The 23,338-nt window shown below is 33.8% G+C and overlaps 2 protein-coding genes across 2 annotated transcripts in view; one reads left to right on the forward strand and one right to left on the reverse strand.

Moving 5' to 3' along the window:
• The window catches only part of LOC111052157 (pyrokinin-1 receptor), a 119,555-nt gene that overhangs the window by 69,163 nt on the left and 27,054 nt on the right, over positions 1-23,338 (forward strand). The window contains exon 6 of the mRNA XM_039432288.1: positions 571-871. Within this exon, the coding sequence (XP_039288222.1) occupies positions 571-871 (301 nt within the window). The remainder of the gene's footprint in view (positions 1-570; positions 872-23,338) is intronic.
• LOC111052156 lies at positions 8,811-23,307 on the reverse strand. The gene is made up of 6 exons (XM_022338790.2): positions 23,153-23,307; positions 21,989-22,171; positions 19,661-19,802; positions 18,406-18,511; positions 13,839-14,063; positions 8,811-10,185 (listed from the first exon to the last, which is right to left on the reverse strand). The coding sequence occupies exons 1-6, from the start codon at positions 23,187-23,189 to the stop codon at positions 8,974-8,976; spliced, it is 1,905 nt and encodes a 634-aa protein (XP_022194482.2). The 5' UTR covers positions 23,190-23,307; the 3' UTR covers positions 8,811-8,973.

Here is a 23,338-nt window from a genome sequence, read left to right on the forward strand (position 1 = left end):
CCGATCGCTTGTTTGAATCTTCTGTAGCATTGTATTTTGTTTGAAAAACAGGGGATAACAAAATTATTAACAGCTTGGAAAATTTCCAACTCGTCAAACAATTTGGCGTTGACTTCTTGTCAAGTTATAAGAATAAGAAAAACACTTTTGATGCTTCTATAGTTCAAGACTAGTCATTTCGAGGGATGTTGCAAATAATTCTTGCGTGAGAGAGTGAGTTTTTTGATAACTGCGGAAGTATTTCACTTTAAACTTTGTTACGAGGAAACTGAAGGAGCACAAGAGGAATCCGATTGAAAAATAATAGTCGTTCCAAGTTGTTCAATATTACATCTTCCTTGAAAAAAATAATGAGTGGAATTTTCAGTTCACTCTAGCAAACTTGAATCTAATATCATGACGAGTTGTGTAGCTCTTGATTATACAAATCAATAAATATTACTTTGTAGCACTATCTATCTAGAAAAAGCCCCCTCTGTGAAGCAATCAACAATCAATCAATTCAATATAATGATATTCATCCATTTTGAACTCAATTATGATGCAATCACTTTTTTTATTCGATTGCAGGCTCTTCAAGTGGGAATAGTGAATGAAGAGGTGCCTGATGGAGCAATGTGCGCTTTGAAGCCTTACTCAAAAAAGGACACATTTTACCTGCTGACCATATTCTGGGAGCATTCGTTTGCTCTGTCTACTATTCTATTTTTTCTTGTTCCGATGACCATAATCACCGTACTCTACGCACTGATTGGACTGAGACTGAGAAAATCGGCGCTGTTGAAAAAGTCGTCCGGATCTTTCAGCAATAATTACAACCGGAAACCAACTTGCAGGCAGCAGTCGTCGCAGAGGGTGCTCAAAATGCTGGGTAAGTTTCATCGATTACTTTTCAACTGCATAAGCATTCACTACTGCACCTCTGTGTATATAATAAGAGTTATAACAGTTATACGAATTTATAAGAGTAATATGAATTGAATATTTAATTCTAATATTAAATTCTTATTAGTAAGAATTTACTAATAGGAGTTATATGAATTTCTCTCTTGATCCATCAAAAAAATAATTTTCCAGATTAAATGAGCTCTGACTATTTGTCGCTGTCTTCATGGATGTTTGAACATTCTCCAGGAGTTTGAATTATGGATGAATGTGAATCGAAGGAAGAGATTAATAATTTATCAATCATGAAGAGTATATTAATAAATGATACTTTGGCGCAAATCACCCCTTACAAAGTACGGTGAAATCAGACCATGAAATGGATAATATAAGCCCATAACCACAAAGCCACAAATGGTTTTTATATTTGTAACATTTCATTGTATTTTATTTGTTTTGTAATTCTTTGTTATTTTGTTTTGTCTTGTTTTGTGTTTTTAATGAATTGAATTGAAAGAAAATACCGATTGGTAGAAGAAAAGATAAGGGAATGACTGAGGGGAGGAATGCTCGTTGAAGGCCAAGACTGAAGTACATAGAATAAAAACTGAAGAAGGATCTGAGATGTGCCCACTACAGAGACCTCAAAAGGATGGCGGATGACAGAGATGCATGAAGAGTTGCTGCCAACCAGCTGCAACGGCGGTTTGGTCAACGGCTGTTAACCAAATAGAGAGAAGAAAAGATGACACAGTTATTGAAAAGTATTATAAACGGAGCACTAGTTATGTGATTGCTTGAAGATGTGACTTTCAAGAAACATTCTTTCAAGCGGTAAAATCACACTAGAATACGCTTTTCAATGTTTTGAACGAACATTGGTTTCAAACATTAGATGGAATCGTGAAAATTCATTCTATCTGGAACTCAATACTATTAATCTGTATAGAACCTTGATTTATCTCCTGATCGTCTCTTTCTGGAACAGGCCTTTTAATTCTCAAGAACTTATTTGCAGTTCTATACCAAACTCTTCCTGATTGAGTCCTAAAGCTTACTGAGGGATCTCCTTTCAAAGACAAGAAATCCACTCTCATCTGTACCGTCAACTTTCTAAAGAAGATGAGGACCGTGTTGAAGTACTGACTTTGTAAAAAAATAAGGTGGAGTCTATCAAGTGTTAATGTTCAAGTGATTAATTTGAATGCTTGTCTAGCCTGAGTAATAAATAATCAGATAGTTTCCAGAAGAGCTCTTTCAAAGTGATTTATCTCGGTTTATAGGTTTATTCTACTTTCAGAAGAACATCGGTGATCATTTGCATGAGAATATGAAAACTAACCTTTCAACCGGAAAAATAATGTTTAAGGGAAGTTTCACCAGTAAGTGATGAATAAATTATTCATCAAATGAACTTATTCCTCCTTTCCTAAGTCAATGAAGTTGATGATTACAAAGCTGTAAAGGTGGGCAGTATCAGACTCTAAACGATTTCAGAGCTGGATAAATGTTCTCAATCTAGACATATTTGACTATCATGAGTCTCTGAATATAGTGGTTCTATTGATTAAAATTTGATGCGATTTTATTTACAAGCTCTCTACTTTAATCATATTATGATGCAATCATAATTATACTATGCTTATAATTTTATTATTATTCCAAAATTTTCAATAAGATAACTTAAAAATGATGTGTCCAATATTAGTGGAAGTGAATATTCCCGCATATCTTCAATGCAGGCATTGTTCATGTCCTATCGATTTTTGGAGAGGTTGAATATTGATGCGTGGAAGTTGAATGGTGATGATGAGTGTTTGTTGTATATCCATTAACATGGTGCTTGTACAGCATCATTCATCATCACGTCTGTCAGAATATCATGTTGTTCAATTTATTTATTTTATTAGAACAGTCACAAACACGATATTTGGAAAGAGAAACAGGCAATTGCCCAAAACTTCTTTTTCAAATTATTTTAATTATTGAAAACTTCAATTTGACTCCTTTTATCGAAAGTTCATGCTACAAGTCTATCAACTTATCATTACCAGGCAGATCCTTCTTCCCTTCAGTGAAATCAACAGTTGAATACTTATCCCGCTTGTGAACATTGCGTTCCACTCCATACAGTAAGTAGGCCTACATACTGATCTCTCATGATCCACTACTCATAAACTACTTATTTCCATATGCTCCTATGATATTCAACATTGGTTGAGCCTCGCGTTCCATTCTTATTTCCTTTCTTAGAATTCCATCCTCTACTGTGCATTTTTTTTCACTCTTCTCAAAAACCGCGTTTTTGCTAACTGGATTTTTTATTCATATCTACTCTTGTCAGCACCCTTGCCTCACTCCTAGAAGACAAAATCTCACTTTCATTCAACTCTTGCCATCTCTTTGTAGAATTTAAGCATCGATTTCTTTGTGGCTCTACCTTTGAGAAATCGAATTATTCCTTCGCATTCCATGTTGAACAACTTTGATACTTTTTGTAATACATCTTGGTGAAAATCACAGGTCACATCCTAGTTATTAAAATGTTACACCTGCTGCAATATATCCTCACATCACATCCTAGTTATTTAAATGTTATACCTGCTCCAATATATTTTATACTCTATCCGATAGATAAATACATCCTGCTTCAATTGAAATGATCATTTTCTGGTATAATCCATAATAATTAACGGGGATGAGGAAGGTCGATCATGGATAATTTGATTAAACTTAGTTAATTATATTTTATGGATATTGATCGAAGGGATAATCATAATGGGAGGTTATTATTATTATGATGTATCAGTTGTTTTTTTATTGATTCACATTTCAAATTGTGTCAGCAAAGTTACAAATAAATTCATACTTCCAGACTATTAAAAATCATCGATCTGTACAAATGTTCTGGATGCTTGAGCCGTAAACATCAGTTTGCTCTCAGCGTAAAACCATCAGGATTTCCTTAACAAAGATTTTCCATAAAATTTCTAGGATGCTGCTTTGAAAATGAGTGAACAGCTGTTTTCTCGTACAGCTTGATCCTTCTAAATGCCAACTTGATTTTTTTTTTCATTCATGGATTTGATATAAATAGTTATGAATATTCTGAAATGAAAGAACACAATTCAATTTTCGTATTTGGTATATAGTGTAACATATTTAATTTGGATTGATAAATAAAAATCCCTAGTTGAAATATTTATAGGTCTAAGTGAAGTAATTGGCTAATATCGCCAAAGAGATAACGTAAAGATTAGATAATATCAGACATCCTGGCTAAACTGTACAACAGCCTAAGAGGAATGGAAATAATTTTTGCTACTATATAATATTATATAAAATATTGAAAATTGAGGTTAGGCATAAAACATTTACTGATCGGCGACCTAACGATCGACCGAGCCATACAACGTAGAATCTGACCAAACACCTTGGCAGAAATTCATTGTGGCAAAACAGTATGCAATTTGAGGAACTAAAAGTCTCACGTGGCTAATTATTGTAATGTATGAAACAACTAATAACCTATAAAAAATTACTTAGCATGTAAAGAGCATATTTAAAAACCCAACAAAAATAATTAAATGTATTAAGGAAGTAGGAGGTTACTGGGCGCATAAATACTGTAATAATTTGCATGCACCAATCAAATAGTGGCAATTGACAGGCGGCAATAGTGAGCCGATTCAAAAATATTTGTATATATTTCTACAAATAATAAGAATTTATAAAAAATTGTTGTATAGTCTATGTATTGGATATGGCCCGAAGGCAAAGTAACTATTAAATATATAATATAAGTTAATAATTTAATATTTGGTACGGTCTATTTGAGCCTTGAATGGCGGAGGAATAGAATATTCAAATTTTATGCAAATTTAGAAATCGGAAATGAAAATTGTAAAATTGAGAAACGAGAACTACACTCGCCTGCCAACTACCACCATGAGAGGTCACCAAAAATTATAGAGCGTAATACCTTGTAATAATTCAAAGTTAAATTGAATTACTAAATTTCTTATAAGACTTTGTGATGCTCTTATAAAGCAAAAGTCATTTTTAAATAATTTTGTAACCCCTTGGAAGAGACGACTCCGGCTACAATAATCCAGGACCACCAGGAGTTGGATCGACATCAGCAGCTCATAAGAAAATTCCGACACATGAGTGAAAAATATTGAAATAGTGATAGGGCGCCCTCAGTGCTTCGAAATTACATAAGAATCAAAGCTAGCTCGTCGAAAGGGTTTCTTATAAATTAAGAATTTGGTAAAAACACTTGCGCAAGTAAATGTAGTATAAAAGGTATTTTATTAGAAAGTAACGAATCAATTCATATATCAGAAGATCTATCAATCAAAGAAGTATAAAATCTAGGCTGTTAATACAATATTCATATGATCATTAATTTCTGCAATATAATTTGCGATAGTTTATAGTAGCTCTGATTCACTAGATGAATTGCTCTATTTATTCCTTCAGGTGCCGAATCTCGCACCCTGAGATAAAATATATATTTATTACAAAGAAATCTATTAGATACTATAAAATTTAATATATATATATTTGGATTACTAGTTTGTCAATTTGTCATGCTGATTTTAAGAATCTATTTTTAATAGAATTGTCCAAGTCGACAGGTATTAGCAAGCTGATATCGCAGCTACATGCAAATAAATGCATAATTATGATCATAAAAATGAAAGCACATGGTAACGTTTCGTGCTATAAAATTTAAAGAATAGTATTAGCCTGTGATATTTTATCGATTTCGATTATTGTTTTATCTTATATTATATATTTTTTGTCGCTCTATATATTTTTGCTCTGATTTATTTTTTGAAATATTTGTTAATATATGTATCAAATTGTTTATGGTGTACGATTTATTTTAATTCCTCAATACTACAGGATAAGTATTATATATATATATATTTTTTAATGAATTATCAGAATTATTGTGGAAGCTCATATCTGGGCCTATAAAGATTTTTATGAGACTATATCCTATTAAAAACCAAGACCGGATTTTTATAATTGTTAAAATATTTCATGCTCTACCGATTGATGCCTAGCAGGAGGCTAATCGTTATTTAACTATGAAAAATAACGTGACAATAGGTATATGAGCTTTTGGCAAATATTTTTGAGCATATCTTTGTCATAATTATATCTGTATTATGAAACGAGTGACCACTCATGAAATGTAATGTATCACTCTCGATGAAGCTCTGATTATTCTAATGCTAATCTATCCATTCTCTCCTTCACCAATTCAATAAATATTTTTGAAATATTTTCTGACAAAACTCAGCTAATAGTGTCTTAATTTTATTGGAACATTTTGAAAGTAATTTTGTCCACAGATTAATAAATCATTCACTGATTTCTTTTTAGAAGTACTTCACTGAAACTCACTTTTCATGAATTGTAGAATATGATTTGATGAATATCCTCAAATTAAATAGAAGAAAAATATTGACTATAGTTTGCATTGTTTCGAGCGGAGTCCTGTCAATAAAGAAAAGTTTTCTTGCAATTGGTCATCCCGTCATTCAAATTGATTGCCATAGCAACGAGCAAAGCCTGCGTCACACTGATTTGGTTTTAATTGGTTCGAGTGGTGTGGTGTGGCGTGGTGGCTATCGACAGTATTCCCACAGTGACAATTTTCAAAGATTAGGTTTCTCGAGAATCATTATAGCTCTCGCCTACATACACATATCAATGTTTGTAAATCGACTGATTAACCAAACAACTAGCTACAAGAAATTAGATCTGTTGAACGCTATCATTTTCCTCTGCTGATATGAATGATATGGTTATGTATTGCGAGAAAATGATTATCATTTATGACTTTACTTTTATTTACTTTTACATTTATTCATTACTTCTATTGGCAGAGAAATGCTTTCGGATGTTCTGCTTATAAATGAAGAAATTCAATGTCACTTTCTATTATGCACTCATAGGTTATATCGGTTTAAAGGTTTACAAATAGAAATTCCAGCTTCTACTAGGGAATGATCAAATTGCAGAGGAATAAGTGTTGGCTCCGCCGAGCTTTCTGATGCGGTCTCTTTCTACTGGGATGAAATATAAGTGACGAGAATGCGCTTCACGGGTGACCGCTTACTGGCCAGAACAACTACAATTCCATTAACTGGAGTACTTGTTACCTAGTAGATAGTCAGCAATCCCTATAGATTTCTATACAGACTCTGTGATTTTTAAAATGGCTTTGCTATTGTCATCAAACTACTGTCGTTATGACCCAATTCCAGCAATCCTACAACGCGAGTTCGTAATCCTGATTGCATTCAGAAGTTATACAATCAACTATTGTAATAATTGAGAAAAATGCAGATTGAAACATGAAGACTAAAATGTTACTCATTCTGAACTAGGAGGGTGAAGAGAGTATTGTGTATTTTTTTAAATTATTATGCTGCTACAGAATCAAACTGAAGCTATCTATCTATTATCTCTTCACATAATATTCTCTAGATCACACCATTCATCCTCTCAATTTTCAAAATATTGAGCATAAACGTCATTGAAACCCTCATCTCCGAAAACTCATTCAATAGCTATTATGTTTTTATAACTCTACCGCTAGACGGGGTTGAGTGATTGTATTGCTCTATAGTCTCCACATAATACGAACACTTTCCTGATGGAAGAGCAATTCCTGAGAGAGGGAAAGAGCACTGTAATTTCTCTTCATTATTAAGCTCCATCATCTTGATCTCTCTTGTGATTTGGACCTTTCTGAGAACACATTTGTGAAGACCAGATCTTTAAGCTTGCAGCATTAACTCTATTTAGAGGGAAACGGATGACGATCCATATTAAATTGAAGCTTATAAAATTCTCAACAAGTTTTTTCGACAAACTGTTTTAAAACATCCATAGATCTCGAGATATACGATTTCGAAAGTGTGACTTTAAAAAAAATCTGTTTTCACTCTTTTGGCTCGATAACTTTTCAACAATTATGAGCATGCTCATACATTGCTGTATTCATATGATTATAAATAAAATATTTTCCAAAATGTATTTGGTCTTAAAAGCACTAGTAAGATGAAAACACATGCTTTTGCTTGCTGCTCTTGTATCTTGCACGCTTTAAACGAAGACAATAGTAGCTAAACGTGCAATAGTAGCTGTCGCGGGAACACGGTATTGGAAATGCCATGTAGTTTATATTTGAGCTCCGGACATTTCCATTTCCGCATTCCCACAACAGCTTATGAGAGCTGCTATAATTGTCACTATAGCGTGTAGACTGCTTTAAATCGAAGTCTAACTTGTGCTAAAAGACTCTTAAAATACAGTTGTTAAACTACCATTAGTATACGTATACTGATAGTAGCGAGCAAGGTACCTAGAATACCTGTATACCTATATTCTAGCTACAATTCTAACAAGCACATGACCCCGTTCAATTTCACACAGATGATTAATGGAAATAACTTATAAGGTCCAAATTCACCAAATTCGAAAACTAGGTTTGAGCGGCAGTTGGTTCTAAGGCCCGGCGCAAAATAGACCCACGTTAATCCACGAAAAGCAACCCACGCCGTGGGACGTTTCACGTCCAACCATTGCTATAGGATTGTTCATAATCAAGTGGATCATTCATAGACAAGTGGATCATTCATTCCATGTATTACACAGATGTCTAGAGAAGCCTAGCAATGGTTTACAAAACATCCAACGGAGTGGGTTGCTTTTCGTGGATTAGCGTGGTTTTACTTTGCGGCGGGCCTAAGACAGATGATTATGCATTGGTTTTGTATTTGATTTTTTGTTCATTTAGTATCAACTGGCGCTCAAACCAAGTTTTCGTTTTGGTGAATTCGGTCCCTATTTTCAAAAGTATAGTGACATTGATTTTTCATTAATATGAATAGTGTCAATAGTGATCAATTAATTTTATTGACCGATTGGAATTCCACAAAGTAAATTTATTAAAACGTACGAGACTTCACAGAACTTTTCAAACATTATGGCCAAATTGACTGGAGACAGATTTTCAAACTACAATTTTTTTTCGAATTTGATGACTAATTCATTCCAAAATCAGTATTTCCATCTAGGATTGATATCAGTATTTGTCCTACGAATAGGAACTGGGTTGAGTGGTTCCTTGGCCGTGACAGGTCTCTTCATAGCTGATTGTCTTCCAGACTCGCGCGCCGTTGCTGGTCTATGGTTGGATGGTGGCGACACTGGCTTCCCACTTTTTCCTGCAGAGAGTCCTGGAGCGGTGGAAGAGCGCTGGACCACCCTTGTTCGGTCGTGTGGCTCATTTTTTGTTATTGATTGAGCATTCTGATTTTTCAGTTTAGACTTATTTGGAGTGATTTGAACAGGTATTTGAGATCGTTGATGTATTTTTACGGTTTGTTTTTTTGGTGTCGCCTGTGGGGTTTGTTTTATTTCGTTTTTATGTTTTCCCGGCTGTTGAATCGATTTCTGAGTGCCTTTTTGGTTGGATGAGCATGTGTTATTGTTTGCAGCAGTATTCTGACTTTTTCTTGTGTAGTTCTGTCTCAAGTACTGCACACTGTCCTGAGTAGATAAAAGCCTCGGTTTTGGGCTGACGAGGTGAATCTCTGATTCAGGCTCACTACTCGCTCCAGGCTCCAACTGCTCCATCCAAATTTCGTCCGAAACCTCATCCTCAAATTGAATTCTAGACCTTGAGCAATTAGCTTCTGATCCTGCCTCTTGCCTGCTATCTGCTTGGTGTTCACTAGCATTAGCGATCGTTAGAGTGCGTTCGGCTATATTTGCCGGGCTGGTGTATTGGACCGTTGATTTGACCCTATCCGCCGTTGATGCTTCACTTGCTAACGATGTTCTAGAAAGCTTCTGGTCCCTTCTGGATTTCCCACAACTGTTAACTGGCTCAGAAATATCATTCAAGGATTTCGAGTTATTCACCATTAATTCATCTTCACCAGATTTCTCCATTAAACTTTTAACAGCTCTCACAGCTTTCACTACCAAATTCAGATTGAACTGATCAGAAATATCTTCCTGAACCTCATTACTCAATACTTTATTCTTTTCTACCGATTTATTTCTACGTTTATCCTTGCTAGCTGTGAATTTCGCTCTTATATACTCCCATTTCATATTTGAATCAACATCAAACAAAGTTGTTTGCAAACTTGAGCTTGGATTCACCAAGAATAGATCGTTTTCCTTGCTATTGAGAATATTAGCTCGACATCGATCTCCACTGCTTTTGGCGTCCTTACTCATTAGATTTCTGAACCGTTGCAGCTGGAAAAAAATGAATGATGTGAAATTAAACTTATCAGTATTATCATTATCCTGTAATAAGATGGGAGTTAAGGTAATACTGATTACTGTTGTAATCAATGTTGTTTTCCATTACGAACTGCTTATTATTAAATCACTTATTGAAAAGAACGACTAGCAGTCTGATTTTTTTCAATAAATGATTCCAGACAGCCAGAAATATGGTGGACCAGTCGAAAGATCTCGTTGTCATAGTAAGTCAATAGATTTATTAATTGAAAAATCAGACTGTTAGTCGTTTTTCTAATATAAGAAAACAAAAAAGTTTCTTTGATGGAGATTATAATGTTGTGCGGGAACATGATAAAGAGAAGCATGGACAATGCAATACCAAATTCAATCAAAGTTTTGACCTTATCCTCATCAATTTGAATAGAAAAGAGAAAGTTCAGGATTTTTTGAACATTTTTTCGTTTCCTACAAATTTGTCTGAGTTGAGTCTAAAAGAAATTTACTGCTTCGAATCTTCAACAAATTAATGAAGTTGATATGGGTGAGTTGGCTTTTGTCAACGAGTGCCTTCTACCTGAATGTACGTTGCATCAAGAGACTCTTAATAAGAATAAACCTTTGACATTGTCCAGACTGTAGAAATTCCTAGTTAATACCTCTGTACTCTCGCTTTGAATTGCTCAGCTGAGAGATCGTTCTCTACTTTTCAAAGGGTCAAGAACTGCTCACGTTCTACCACCACATAAAAGCGACAGAACTTTTTTTTATTTATTTTTTTTAATGTTCAGATGTGCAGGTTTATACCTGCACTTCTAGCATTCGAGAAAGATTCAACTACCAATTTAGATTTTGAGAATGTAATTTATGAGTTTGCCGAGAGGAAAACTGGACTTGTAAAGTGTTTCATTAACATTCAAAAATGTAATTTAGCTATAAAATAATAAATATAATTTTAGTTATAATTCGTTCCCAATAGATGTATAATAGCTGCATTCCAAATAGCAAGTCATTTTCCGTTCCTTTGTGATAACGCTGAAGATAAGAAACAAACTTTGAATTAATAGTAATCATATTTCATTCAGAAGAGAAGAGAAAATCACATCCACATGCCATACTTATCATGATACTAGGAATTTCACTAGAAGAAATGAAATCAATCGAAAATGATTGGTGAGAGAGTTAATATTGTCAGTGGATGGAAATTCAGTAACCTGAAAGAATGGTCCTATCATGCATCATAAGTCCAATTCGGTCGAAAAATGGAAAATTTATTGTTGAGTGTACTCATTAGATTTGGAAATTTCATCAGAAGTATTTCACAAGACATGTAGTTTTGAATATAGAAATTGGCCATTTTTTGTGTATTGGAACATGGGCTTAAGTACACTCAACAATAAATTTTCCAATTTTCGACCGAATTTGACCTATGATGCATGATTTTGGACCGCCTTGACGAGCCGAGAAGAATGGAGTGTAGTACGATGAATTGTGTCAAAAGTTATAAGTGTTTGAAATTTCGATCCTTGAGGTGTCCTCAAGCGCGCCTCTCCACTAGGAAATACTGAAATAAAGAGCATCTAACGGGTGATTCTCATAGAACATGATCTCATGAACTTATGTCATTGTGCGAAATATCAACGTGAGGACAATGTAGTTGTTGATGTTGGTTGAAGCTGAAAATTAGGTGTTTTTTACAATACAAGGAGCATTGTTATCAGGTGTACCTGGAAATCTATATGAGATAGAACGCTCTACCTGATCTCTGATTGTAGAGCACAAAAATACGCCCAGAGGTATTTTGAGTTATACATCTGAATGTTAACAATCGGAAGATATTGTTGATCAAAAAACTAAAACTCATCAATTTTTTTTCAAATTTCACTCATTTTAATCACAACTCAGTACTCATTGGAGATAGAGAGTTCAGAATGATTTCATTTTATTGAGAATTTTATAATCTAAAAAAAAAGGCGAGAGCAAATTTTTCTGTCCGATTATGAGATTTGGCATAAATAACTGAAAACTGGAAAATGAGCCGAAAATACGAGGCTTTTGGGCCACTCTGTATCTAGCACAAGGAAATTTTGCATGAAGAAATTGGTTCTGGTCTTCTTTTATGCACCCAAATAATATATTAAATGATCAGAACTACAATATAAATTGCACGCACCAATGTATAATAGTGACTGGACTATAGCTAAATCCCGAGCTCGGAAACCGGCCCAGTTAAAACAAGTTGTATTGTATATCCCTGTGCTGTCGTAGGAGCAGGAAAGAAGTGGAAAAGGTGGGCATGAAATGAAATCTTCAATCTCCGGCCTTGTCCATATAATAGCAGTATAAGATAAGAAAATAATTTCGACAGAATCAATTTAATATTAATGAAATGAGCTTATGAACTCTGTGGGCCACTCCAAGAAGTTGAAAAGAGCATCGCATAATAGCTTGAAGATTAAATGTCATTCCCTATAATAAAACTGAGTTCACCGTAATTAGAATGCCAGGCTTCTTGCTTAAAATCCTAAACTTAATTAAAGCTTGAAAGAGCTTGTGCATTATTCAACTTCGCTCACAACGGTAAAACATGAAAGACTGATGTTCTTTATGAGACTTCAAAAATTCATCCGAAATTATTCTTCAATGAACAATATCATGAAAACATCATCCAAGATCAATGATATACTGTAGTTCGGCTGAGAAGGAAATGATACGACAAAAGTTCTAAGAATATCCATGATTCCCTAGAATTAAAATCATGATATCCATGATTCAGATTGATTCATTGATTATAGGAAAAGCTGAATTGAATGAATGTTCTTCGACTCCATAAAATTGGTTATTACAACATTAACAGACTGAAAGCTTCGAAAGAGACCATTTTGATTTCTCACAATATTCATCTGAATGATAAAATACCAATGGATTCCTTCCTATTTTCCATGAGTTAGAAATACTTACATTCTTACAAAATACAATACATTATTTCAATATGCGGTATACATATATAACATTGTAGTAATATGTCAGTAAGTTTGCCTCTCTCATCCAGTGAGGTACTATTCTACCAAATACAACTTTTTCATCATGTATAATTAAAACATACATTATGTTTAATAATCCTCCCTATTCAGTGATCCAATTGACCTGCCATCCACGCTAATTAGGGAGGCCCACAACTAACGATCAAATAGCTTACATACTAGAAATTCTTCACAAGACGAAATAAAAAATTGCACCTCATCAACTATCATCATGATCACTGAGAACCTGAGACAAGCTTTATATGACAAAATAATTTGTTCTCACATGTGAGATGATCTCACAAAAGTGTGCTCTCTCCTGATTCCGAAAAACGAAAAAGTTAGAGGGAATGCATCAGTCTCAATCTCTCAAACCAACGTGAGGAAAGAGTTTGACCTTTGAATGATGCACTCTTCTATATTAATTTTATTGTGGTACATCTCTGAATTACGTAGCGTTCTAGTGAAGAGGGGACTTACATCTTAACATTATAGTCTGAACACATAACTTTCGACTATTGTTAATTGAAATGAGCTGATTAAGTAACGCTAGTCTGTGCTTGTCGAAGTTCCACTTAAATATTCTAAAATAGAGGTGTTCGTTATTCAATTACCGTTCTATTTGATTAGAGTAGAGAGTACCTGTTCTCTGGAGACGGCAAGTGGGTGTCTACAAAGAAGCCAGAGCATTGCGTGGCCCTTTTCGTTCACCCTTATCGAGCCCTTATAAACGAAGTAATCATGCGAAAATGGGTACAGCAGAGATCCAATTTCCATAGGAGGGCAGAACACCGAATTGCCGGCATCTCGTACCAACGGGCACAGTTTTGAAATAACTTCTATTGATTGATCCCCATTATCGTGAACCTGCAAAAAATGGATATTAACAAAGTATGATAAGGTATTATTTTGATGTACGCACAATCATCACCTAAGGCAGACTTTTGTTGGTAATTACATTTTTTTGATAGTCGTTCTCGTCAAAAATAACAATTCCTTTTCAATGATTGGAGGATACTAGTAAACGTGGATGGCGTCTCTTATTTGAAACAAATAGAATATAATAGTAATACTGCAAAATAAAATTTTTCTAAATAATTATCAAAACTACATACTCGGAATTTAACGGTAATGTAGATTGAGAAAGCTTGAGTTTATTGTAAGGTAGATAATATTGAAACCTGAAATAAATAATAAAACCTACGAGTTCAGCAGTACCCAACTTTTTCGTAATTTGATTTATTAATATTGATATAGGCATATAATATGGGCTCACATCATATTTTCCATTCATGGTTCCAATACGAGCATTACTGGAAACTTTCCAATACATCTTGACTTGAATCTGTTGATTTTATTAAATTTTGTATAGATTAATATAATCAGGCAATGCTTTTTTCAGATTACGTTGAACATTTCTATTCCAGTGGAAAATAAATAGTTTTGCCATGAGTTCTAAAATTGAGTAACTTCGAATTACTAATCTATCAACAGAGCTGAATTCGTGATAATTCATGCTGAAACCCAGCTTACACATCCAGCATACATAGTAGTTTCTCTTGCGGGAGCAAGTAATTCAATTCCATTTAGTGACAAAATTCACGCTCGTAGATTCTGTCTCTTTCTCTTCTCTGTTCTATTCTCTGTTAACGGTGGAAATTCAGCTTTGAACAATCAACTCTCACAGTGGAAATAAATAGAAGTTTGATTCAACAATGATGAAAAGCTTTGCAAGGCTGCAAACTCAATTCAAATACCCTTTCATATGTTACCTCTGACTAATGATTACAGCTCGTACATGTAAATTCCAGCTAGATAAGTCTAGATTGTATAGTACTGCTCCGATTAAAAATTGTCTCATCAAAACATAATAGTTTATTTTCTGTATCGACTGACTCTCAATGAAATACATATAAGCACTGGGATTCTATTCTATTTTTTCAAAAATAGAATAATAGAAAATTGATGTTTGTGATACACTTCGGCTTTTCAACAGAACTGTTTTCAAACAGTAGCGCTAAAATAAAGTACCAAACGAGGTGACGAAAAATTTGAACTGAGAAAGCCAAGCTTTGAACTAATGATTCACTCGCAATTGAACTTGCAACATGAGTCTGAATATTTGAGGAAATAAGTTTCAAAATTCACTAATTACTGTTACTAATAGTTCATTAATAATTCACTATCATTTTTTTTTAAATTTTGAACCCAAGAATTAAATAAATTTCTGAAAGAATTTGTTACAAATTCCATCGAATCGAATGGAATTACATTTCGTAACATTCCGTAATTTTACAATAATACCAGAGAAAACTTCTGTGCTAGACTGTTTATTCTATGATAATACTTACTCACATTAATAATATCCAGGACTTTAGCACACAGTAGAACTTTAAGCGCAATATCAGAATCAAATAAACTTTCTAGTTGCAATATTGGAGGTGAAGATATTATTATTTCCTAGAGCCTTCAGAGTGGTTTATAATTAGCTCGAACTTGTTGCAAACTAAAGAGCTTGGAGATTCTTGAGAACTTTCAAAATTACTTTGCTTGGAAGTTCAGGTAAATCCATTAAGATTATTTTAATTCCCTTGAAAATGTAATAAGTTCTCTCAACTAAAATTAGCCTATATGAATCTATCTAGTATCTATTAGGAAAGCTTCATTTCTGTAAATTTAAGTAGAACGTAATATCTATGGGAGGAGCGCTGTGAGTTCTCTACTTTTTTGTAGAGTGTGTGAAAATTATTATTAAAATTGACAATATTTTGTTATAAAGTCAGTATAAATCATTTTCGTGGTGTCGTTTCATATGATGTGATAATAAGAAGCAAATAACAATCTAGAAAGCTCACCGGGCTGAAGTATCAGCTATATTCAAGATATTTATGACTCATTTAGGAGCTTAGACACCCCTAGAGGATTAATGAAGGTTCACTTCTGGTTCAATTACTTTAACTACGAAGGTTCAATTACTTTAACTACGAAAGTTCAATCACTTCCTATACAGTATTAGTGTGTAAAACCGGCCCTTGCTGTCAATTGGTCATCCCGAATGAAAGCAGTGAAAAATCAAGAGAAATACAGTAGTTCAAATTTCATTGATTTATTGATTAATTGCATGCATCATTCCTTGCAATTAGTAATCAAGCATTTCTTTATGCACTTTGAATGTTATCCGGATTTTCAAATAGGACGGGGGAGTGAGTAAAGCTTCTTTGAACAACGAAATTGATCTTAAGAATGGGTCCAAATATATTTTGTGATTAATTAAAAATCGATTGGTAAAAGCCTTCGTTAGTCAAGAGTGAAAAATACGGATGGAAATCATCTCTAAACTAGAATTTGACTCGCTCATTTAACTATTATCAAAATTTCAAATTTATTTCCTCCAAAATAAAACAGCTTTTTAAAGTTTGTAACAGAGTGTACCTCAACCTAGTAAAAATAACTTCTATTAGCAATAACAGAAAAAACTAAGGTACAAGTAGTGGGAATGAAACAATTGACATAAGTGAAAATTATTAGTTCCCTAGTAGAAAGTAGCATCTTGCCATATTTCGAACTCGAAATAAAATCTTATAGCCCCCTTTTATAACCTGACGATGGTGTAATATCACCGAAACTAGTTGTTAAACTATTTTAAAGTTTTTTTAAAATAAAGGGTGCTATAATATTTTATTTTGTTTTATTAATTAAAAAGTAGCCCATGTCAATGAAGTGTTTCCGAACTCGAAGTGTATGCAGATAACATGTTCAGTACTATAGAATGGGGAAACATGTTCTGGTTGTCGAAAACACCAACATTGCACGGTGATAGGTTTCTTTCAATGAATGATAATCTACGGTTCTACAGTGAGGTTCTCAAGTCTACTCACGTACAGTGTCTGTCTCCAAAGTTCAAGCCACTGTTTTATCTGCAACTCTAGAAATTCCGGTATATACTTTGATGCAGTTGGTGTAAATAATTGAATACAGTCGAGAGAACGGTGTTCGGAACACAGATGATTAAGATTCTAGTTCATTTTGTAGAGAAACGTGGCAGAATAAAAGAGTATCTTAAAAGAGATATCGTGGTCGTCTCTTATTCACTCGAGGACTTGAGTCGAATGGAAACTGTTAAAAGACTGAATAATGTTTCAGGATCGTCGAAAGGAAAGCAAGCAGTGTGCCAAAAACAACTGCACATCAAAATAGACGAAGCTCTAACGTTTCTTTTCCAATGTTGAGTGCCGCTTACTGAAGTTTATGTGAAGCTTGAAACAATACTAATCATAATATATTTTTATCTTCAGTAATATTTCAATCTCAATTTAAATTCGGTCTGTGAACTGTATCAACTTTTGTAACAGCTTTCTTGTATTTAATAGGCTATACATAGTTGAATATAAGGGTGCGTACAGATATGAGCAATTCACTTTTAATCAGCTGACTATATCTGTATTTTTACAGAAAAGGTAAGATACAGATATAAAAAGCTTGGCATCAGCTGATTAAAAGTGAATTGCTCATGTTCGCGGTGCGTATATCTGTACGCACATTTAAAGTTAGTTGCTCACACGTGGAATCTGTCAAACCTTGTATTATAATTCCCATAAGCCTATAATGATGAAGTGTTTTAATCTCATGACTATAATAATTATGAGAAATTGAAAGAAAAAACTTTTAAAATGAAAATAAATGACATTAGATACCCAGGCTTGGCCACCAGTGGGACACAAACTGTCCAAACGCGTTGCGAGGCATTATAGATAGTATTTCTTGTGATTATAACACTAGGGACGCCAGCCGGGACACCACATATTGGTGTCTCACTGGAATCGCCGCTTGGTCTCCATTCCTGGTGTTTCACTAACGTCCCAGCTCGCTTTACACACGGCCACCACTGGTGTAGGCCTATATCTCTAGTGTCCCATTAGTGACCAGGCCTGGTGATCTTCTGTAATATGGGCCTCACGGACCAAATCTAATTGCAGTAAAAATCTTGAGGATTAGAGAAATAGAAGAATCAATAATTATTATTTAGGAATGGAGAAATAAAACATAGTATGAGGAAATGGGTACATGCATTACAAAAGCGAAACGCTCTTAGCTGTGGAATTATTAAGTAAGTATAAGAGAGGCTAGTAACCTTAACTTGAATTATAAAAATTCATTCTTCTACGTAGGTGTATTCAATTACTGTATAATAAACTATTTTAAAACTTACCTTATATACATAAACCAAGACAATCAAGCCATCTTTATGCTTCAGTGCCTCCTCCTGTGTTTCGTAGCATTCCTTGAGGAATATCGCATGCAATTCGAGAGGAAGTCTGAAAATACATCAAATATTATTTCTTATAAACAAACTTTACTTTTGAAGGATTGGATATTTTTTCGATTTCGCCTGGAGTGGCGAACTGTAGTTGGAGAGAGATGGAGAACCAGCTCAGCTAATTAGAACGAGAATAGTGATGCCGTAGTTATAGAAACAAATGCAGTTGTCAAGTTGAAAAACAGGTTCATTAATGCCGAACTTTCAGATTCAGATTAAGATTCCTTTATTCAAGTGTTCAACAAAAAAAAATCAACTTACGTTCTCATATGAATCATATACAATAATATTGAGCGGAAGAAAAATGGTGGAATATTCGAATATTTAGGTATTACTGTATTTTTTACATGGAACGGTGAAGTTTGGACCTTTAGATGTCCATTCTCAGAAAGGGTATCGAGGATACCCTTCCCTTCAGCATTTGACTTGTTCAGAGAGACAACAGACAACTATGCATGTGTAATATGAGTTGTTCATTATGAGATGCATATCAGCATAGATAATTATGCTATATTTTCTCTATGGTATCATTCACTACTGTGTACTGTAATTGAATATATGAACGTTGTCCACTCTAGTCCGCTCTGATTACAGAACTCTGTCCGCTCTAGCACAGAATACATTGAGTATAGAAGTGTTTCCCGGAAACAAAGAGTATAGAAGTTTTCTATGGATTTATCACGACAACATCGTGGCCGCTGTATCATTACTTTTCTCTGCTCTGTATATCCCCCCGATTTGAAAATTGCTTCAATTCCACTAAAGTACACAGTAGGCCTATTATAGTAATCGAAAGATGATGTATTTAATAATTTGCGAAAAGTATATTTTTTGTGGATCTGCCATTGATAAGAATGAATGATACTTCAATTATTATTGCTCATTGGATCTCATTCATCAATATCATATAAAATAGGACTATGTTGATACAATTTGTAATTGGACCTTTTATAGTGAGGCTGTTATTATTCAGCTCACATTCATTAAAAATGGTCGATAATAATTTTATGGTGCAACAAATATACATAATTATTATATTATAATAATACATATAGGGCCTAGGTATTATCATTATCATTTTATATTATAGTGATAAGAGTAACAGTGAGCTTCAATAACTAGAATTGTGACGTACTAATCAGCTTACGCTTCGTTGTCAAATGTATGAAAACTTCCTTCTCCATCTTTATTCCCCCAATGAAAATGAAGTTGCAAAAACTTATACTGTGTTGGGAGAGGTCCTCCAGATAGCATTGGTTTATTCTTCCTCCATAAACCAGCAAGTAAAACTGAAAATAAGGATTGTAGTTCAAGAAAGAATCAAACATTCAGGTTTTGAAGATAAATTGAAATGATGATATCATAATTCACAAGGAGGTGTAAGTCGTGCTCTCCAAGGGTCTGTGAAAAGCACTTATAGATAGATATGAAAACCACTATTAGGCTATACAATGTAGTTTCATGCTGGAAATTGGAAGTATCATCCCATCAACAGCTCTCTTTGAGATTATCAATGCTTTATTAATTGGAAAAACTTTTAGAAAAAGAATAATTTCTTCATTAATTTGTCGATATTACATAGATAATCTTCATTGAAGACTTGAAGTTGAAAATTCATAGCAAACAAAAGTATTCACTCTAGGCTGGGATAGAACATTTTCAGTTTCATATTCTCATGTGTAAATACTGTAAATTTAGAGAGCTGACAATAGGGTTCGCTTAATAAGAAGCTTTTAAAGTATTGGCGAATCAATATTGGCGTTGCGTACAGTCATAACATGTGGATAAAAAATGGAGTAAGAAGTTCTAAACAGACGTGATATAATAAGGTTATCCAGTAAGACATAATACAATATTCCAAAGATATTCTCTCTGAAATTTAAGTAAAAAATTTATAGAACTTAGATATTTTGAGTACACGTAATTTTCAACTTGATCCAGTTCTCAAATATCATTTCAAGTGATTTCGTGAGTTTGATTTTTATTAAATGTTCTGGAGTAATAATTATCAGTTTGTCGTGTAATTAATTTGTCTTCTGCATATTTAGTTGAATTGGTTCTAGGAACAAGATTCCTCCGTGCTGATTGGAGATGAATTAGTTTTGATATGGTGTATAGATTTATATGATTGATGACATATTCCACTAGATTTTTAATATATTATAGCTGTATGACTGACATGACTTCAAATCCTAGAGGTTGACGGCTCTCCTGAGTAATTGAGTGGGGGATGTGAATTTCCGAGAGAGATCTGGAGCACAATATACAACGAGATACGGGGTCTCTTCCTATTTTCCGAATAGAGATTATATCATGCTCCAGGTATTGTGAGGGAGGGCATGCAATTTCTAGTAAATTGTATTTTCAGGCCCTATTCCCGGTTACAGAGTTAGATAGATGGGAGAGGCAATCTTATAGCACATTCGTGAGCCTCAGGTTATTTCCCTACTACCTTTTATCTAGGAATCATTATTTTTCCTCAACAATCGTCCTGAATATCCTATTATATTAAACGAGCAATTTCTGTATTTTTATATCTGGTTATTTATATTTATATATGGTTATTTATGTTCAACGGATCTCGAAAACGGCTCTAACGATTTTCACGAAATTTGGAACATAGTAGGTTTATGATATAAAAATTCGATTGCACTAGGTCTCATCCTTGGGGAAACTCGTTGAACGATATTAAAAGGATAATCCATCCTTGGCTGAAACAGCTGTGGATAGTAAAAAAGTGAGAGGGCGAGTGAGTATGTGCAAAATCAAAATATCGCATCCCCGAAATTCATAAGATGACATATAGCCAGCTGTGAAATATAAACATTATCATTTTAGAGAATTGTGTTCTGTTTATCAATAAATAAAAATAACGAGCGAAGCTCGGTGCCCCGATATTGAGGTTATAATAAGCAGTTCATAGGAGGTTGATACGAATTCCGATATACCCAGCCTATATCTGGAATTTCCAAACTGACAATGAAAGCTTGCATTTGGGATATTTGGGTATTTTTCGTACAGCTAGAGTGTGGTGAATCGTAAAAGTGGATAAATAGATGAGACGTATTTCACTATTCTCTATTAAAATTGTCACTTTGAAATAATTCTCGAAACTTGAAAAAACTCAAACAGAGCTTCTGAAACATGAAATTTATGTACTGATGAAGGGGATAGAGCCTTAATCAAGAAACTGAATATCAAGAGTTTCGTGGTTCACAAAAATACGACAAGCTACAACATTGAATACTACAAAACAAACTCTGAGAATGAATACAGAATTTTCATAAATATTTTTCCTTAACAAAAACGAAACGAAAGCACTCATGGGATAATTCAATTCATATTCAATTATTACATTATTTAATCAACCAGATCAGATCTGCCACTACTTGTTCATTTGCTACTTTATAATAATATCAGATGATATCAAAGAGCATCCGTTGATGTGACTGTAAATTTATTTTCAAGGACTTACGTGTATGTCCTGTATTGAATAGTTCCATTTTCAAGGGTTTCTTTTTCCAATTCTCCCAAGATAGCTCTGGTAATATAACTTTACGTGTATTGCTGTAATTTACGTTTATTGGTGATACAGCATCTTCTTTGCAAGCCATATGCTGAAATTCCTCAGGCGATTTCAAGGTGTATTCTCCGTCTCCTGTTTGAATAAATAATAATTCATAAATAATTATTATCTACCTAGTTGCTTTTCTAATTACACAAACCCAAAATTTCAAACTATTCATAAAAAATCATTTCGTTGACAGCTAATTTCAAATTGAAATAGAAAAAAAACAAAGTGCAATAGGAAAAGTGTAAATGGAAGAAAATTAGTTATTAAATAAGCCTTAAACGGCTATCCGATTTCCAACTTTCAGTTTGGCAGCAGGCAGCTCCTCCCACTTATGTTTGAGTCATGTCCCTCCATAAAATGTGAAAACACATTCTTTGCATCTCAGGGTCAAACTGAATCTTTATAGTCGCATGATGCTCATAATTCTAAGCACTCATGAAACATAAATCCATAGAATTCTCTGACTCTGAAATGTTTCATTGAGTTAGTTTTGTATTTTATTGACATAGGCCTAGCCTACTATCTCTAAAAATTGGATTGTTTCGTGCCAGTAGAGACAATAAGATGATATAGTTTGTAGCTCATATTATAATTGTATTGTATTGTATAGAGTGAGTATTTATTTATACATTGATACATACAATATCATTCTCAATAATTATGAATGATTGGAAAAGGAACAACAGTATGATATTCATCATTCTTAAGTGAGCATTCTAGATTATCAATTCATAAGGGTAGAATAATGACTGTGTTGAGAAAAAAGTTCAACTTTATCTCTATTTATATACAGTATTTGCTTCTTACATCCCTTGAGAAACAAACTAACAACCTTTTTTCACATTAATGCTCTTGAAGTCTCGGAATCTAAGACATTGGCTAGTTTACAAGAAGAAGATAAATTTAACTATAGTTTCATTTTAGATTACAATGTAAACATAACCCCAACAGAATGATTTGGTTGATTAGCTTCCTATTTAAATGTGTAGAAAAATTTTTATTAGAAATATAAACGTTGAAGATAACACAAGTGAAAGTAAATTAAGAGAATAGTAGAAGTCTCACCTTCACAGGCAATTTTTTCAATTAATTCAGTGTTCATGATAATTTTTTACAATATTTATGAAGAATTTTCTAAATTTATTGAACTAGAATTTCCAATTTACATCGACCTGGATTTTTCGGCGAACTTTAGTGATTGATAATCATCTCCTCAGCTGTCAGTGCATCTTACCGCATATGTTCCACCTC

The sequence above is a fragment of the Nilaparvata lugens genome, chromosome 1, assembly GCF_014356525.2.
Source record: "Nilaparvata lugens isolate BPH chromosome 1, ASM1435652v1, whole genome shotgun sequence".
In the NCBI taxonomy this organism is placed as follows: domain Eukaryota; kingdom Metazoa; phylum Arthropoda; class Insecta; order Hemiptera; family Delphacidae; genus Nilaparvata; species Nilaparvata lugens.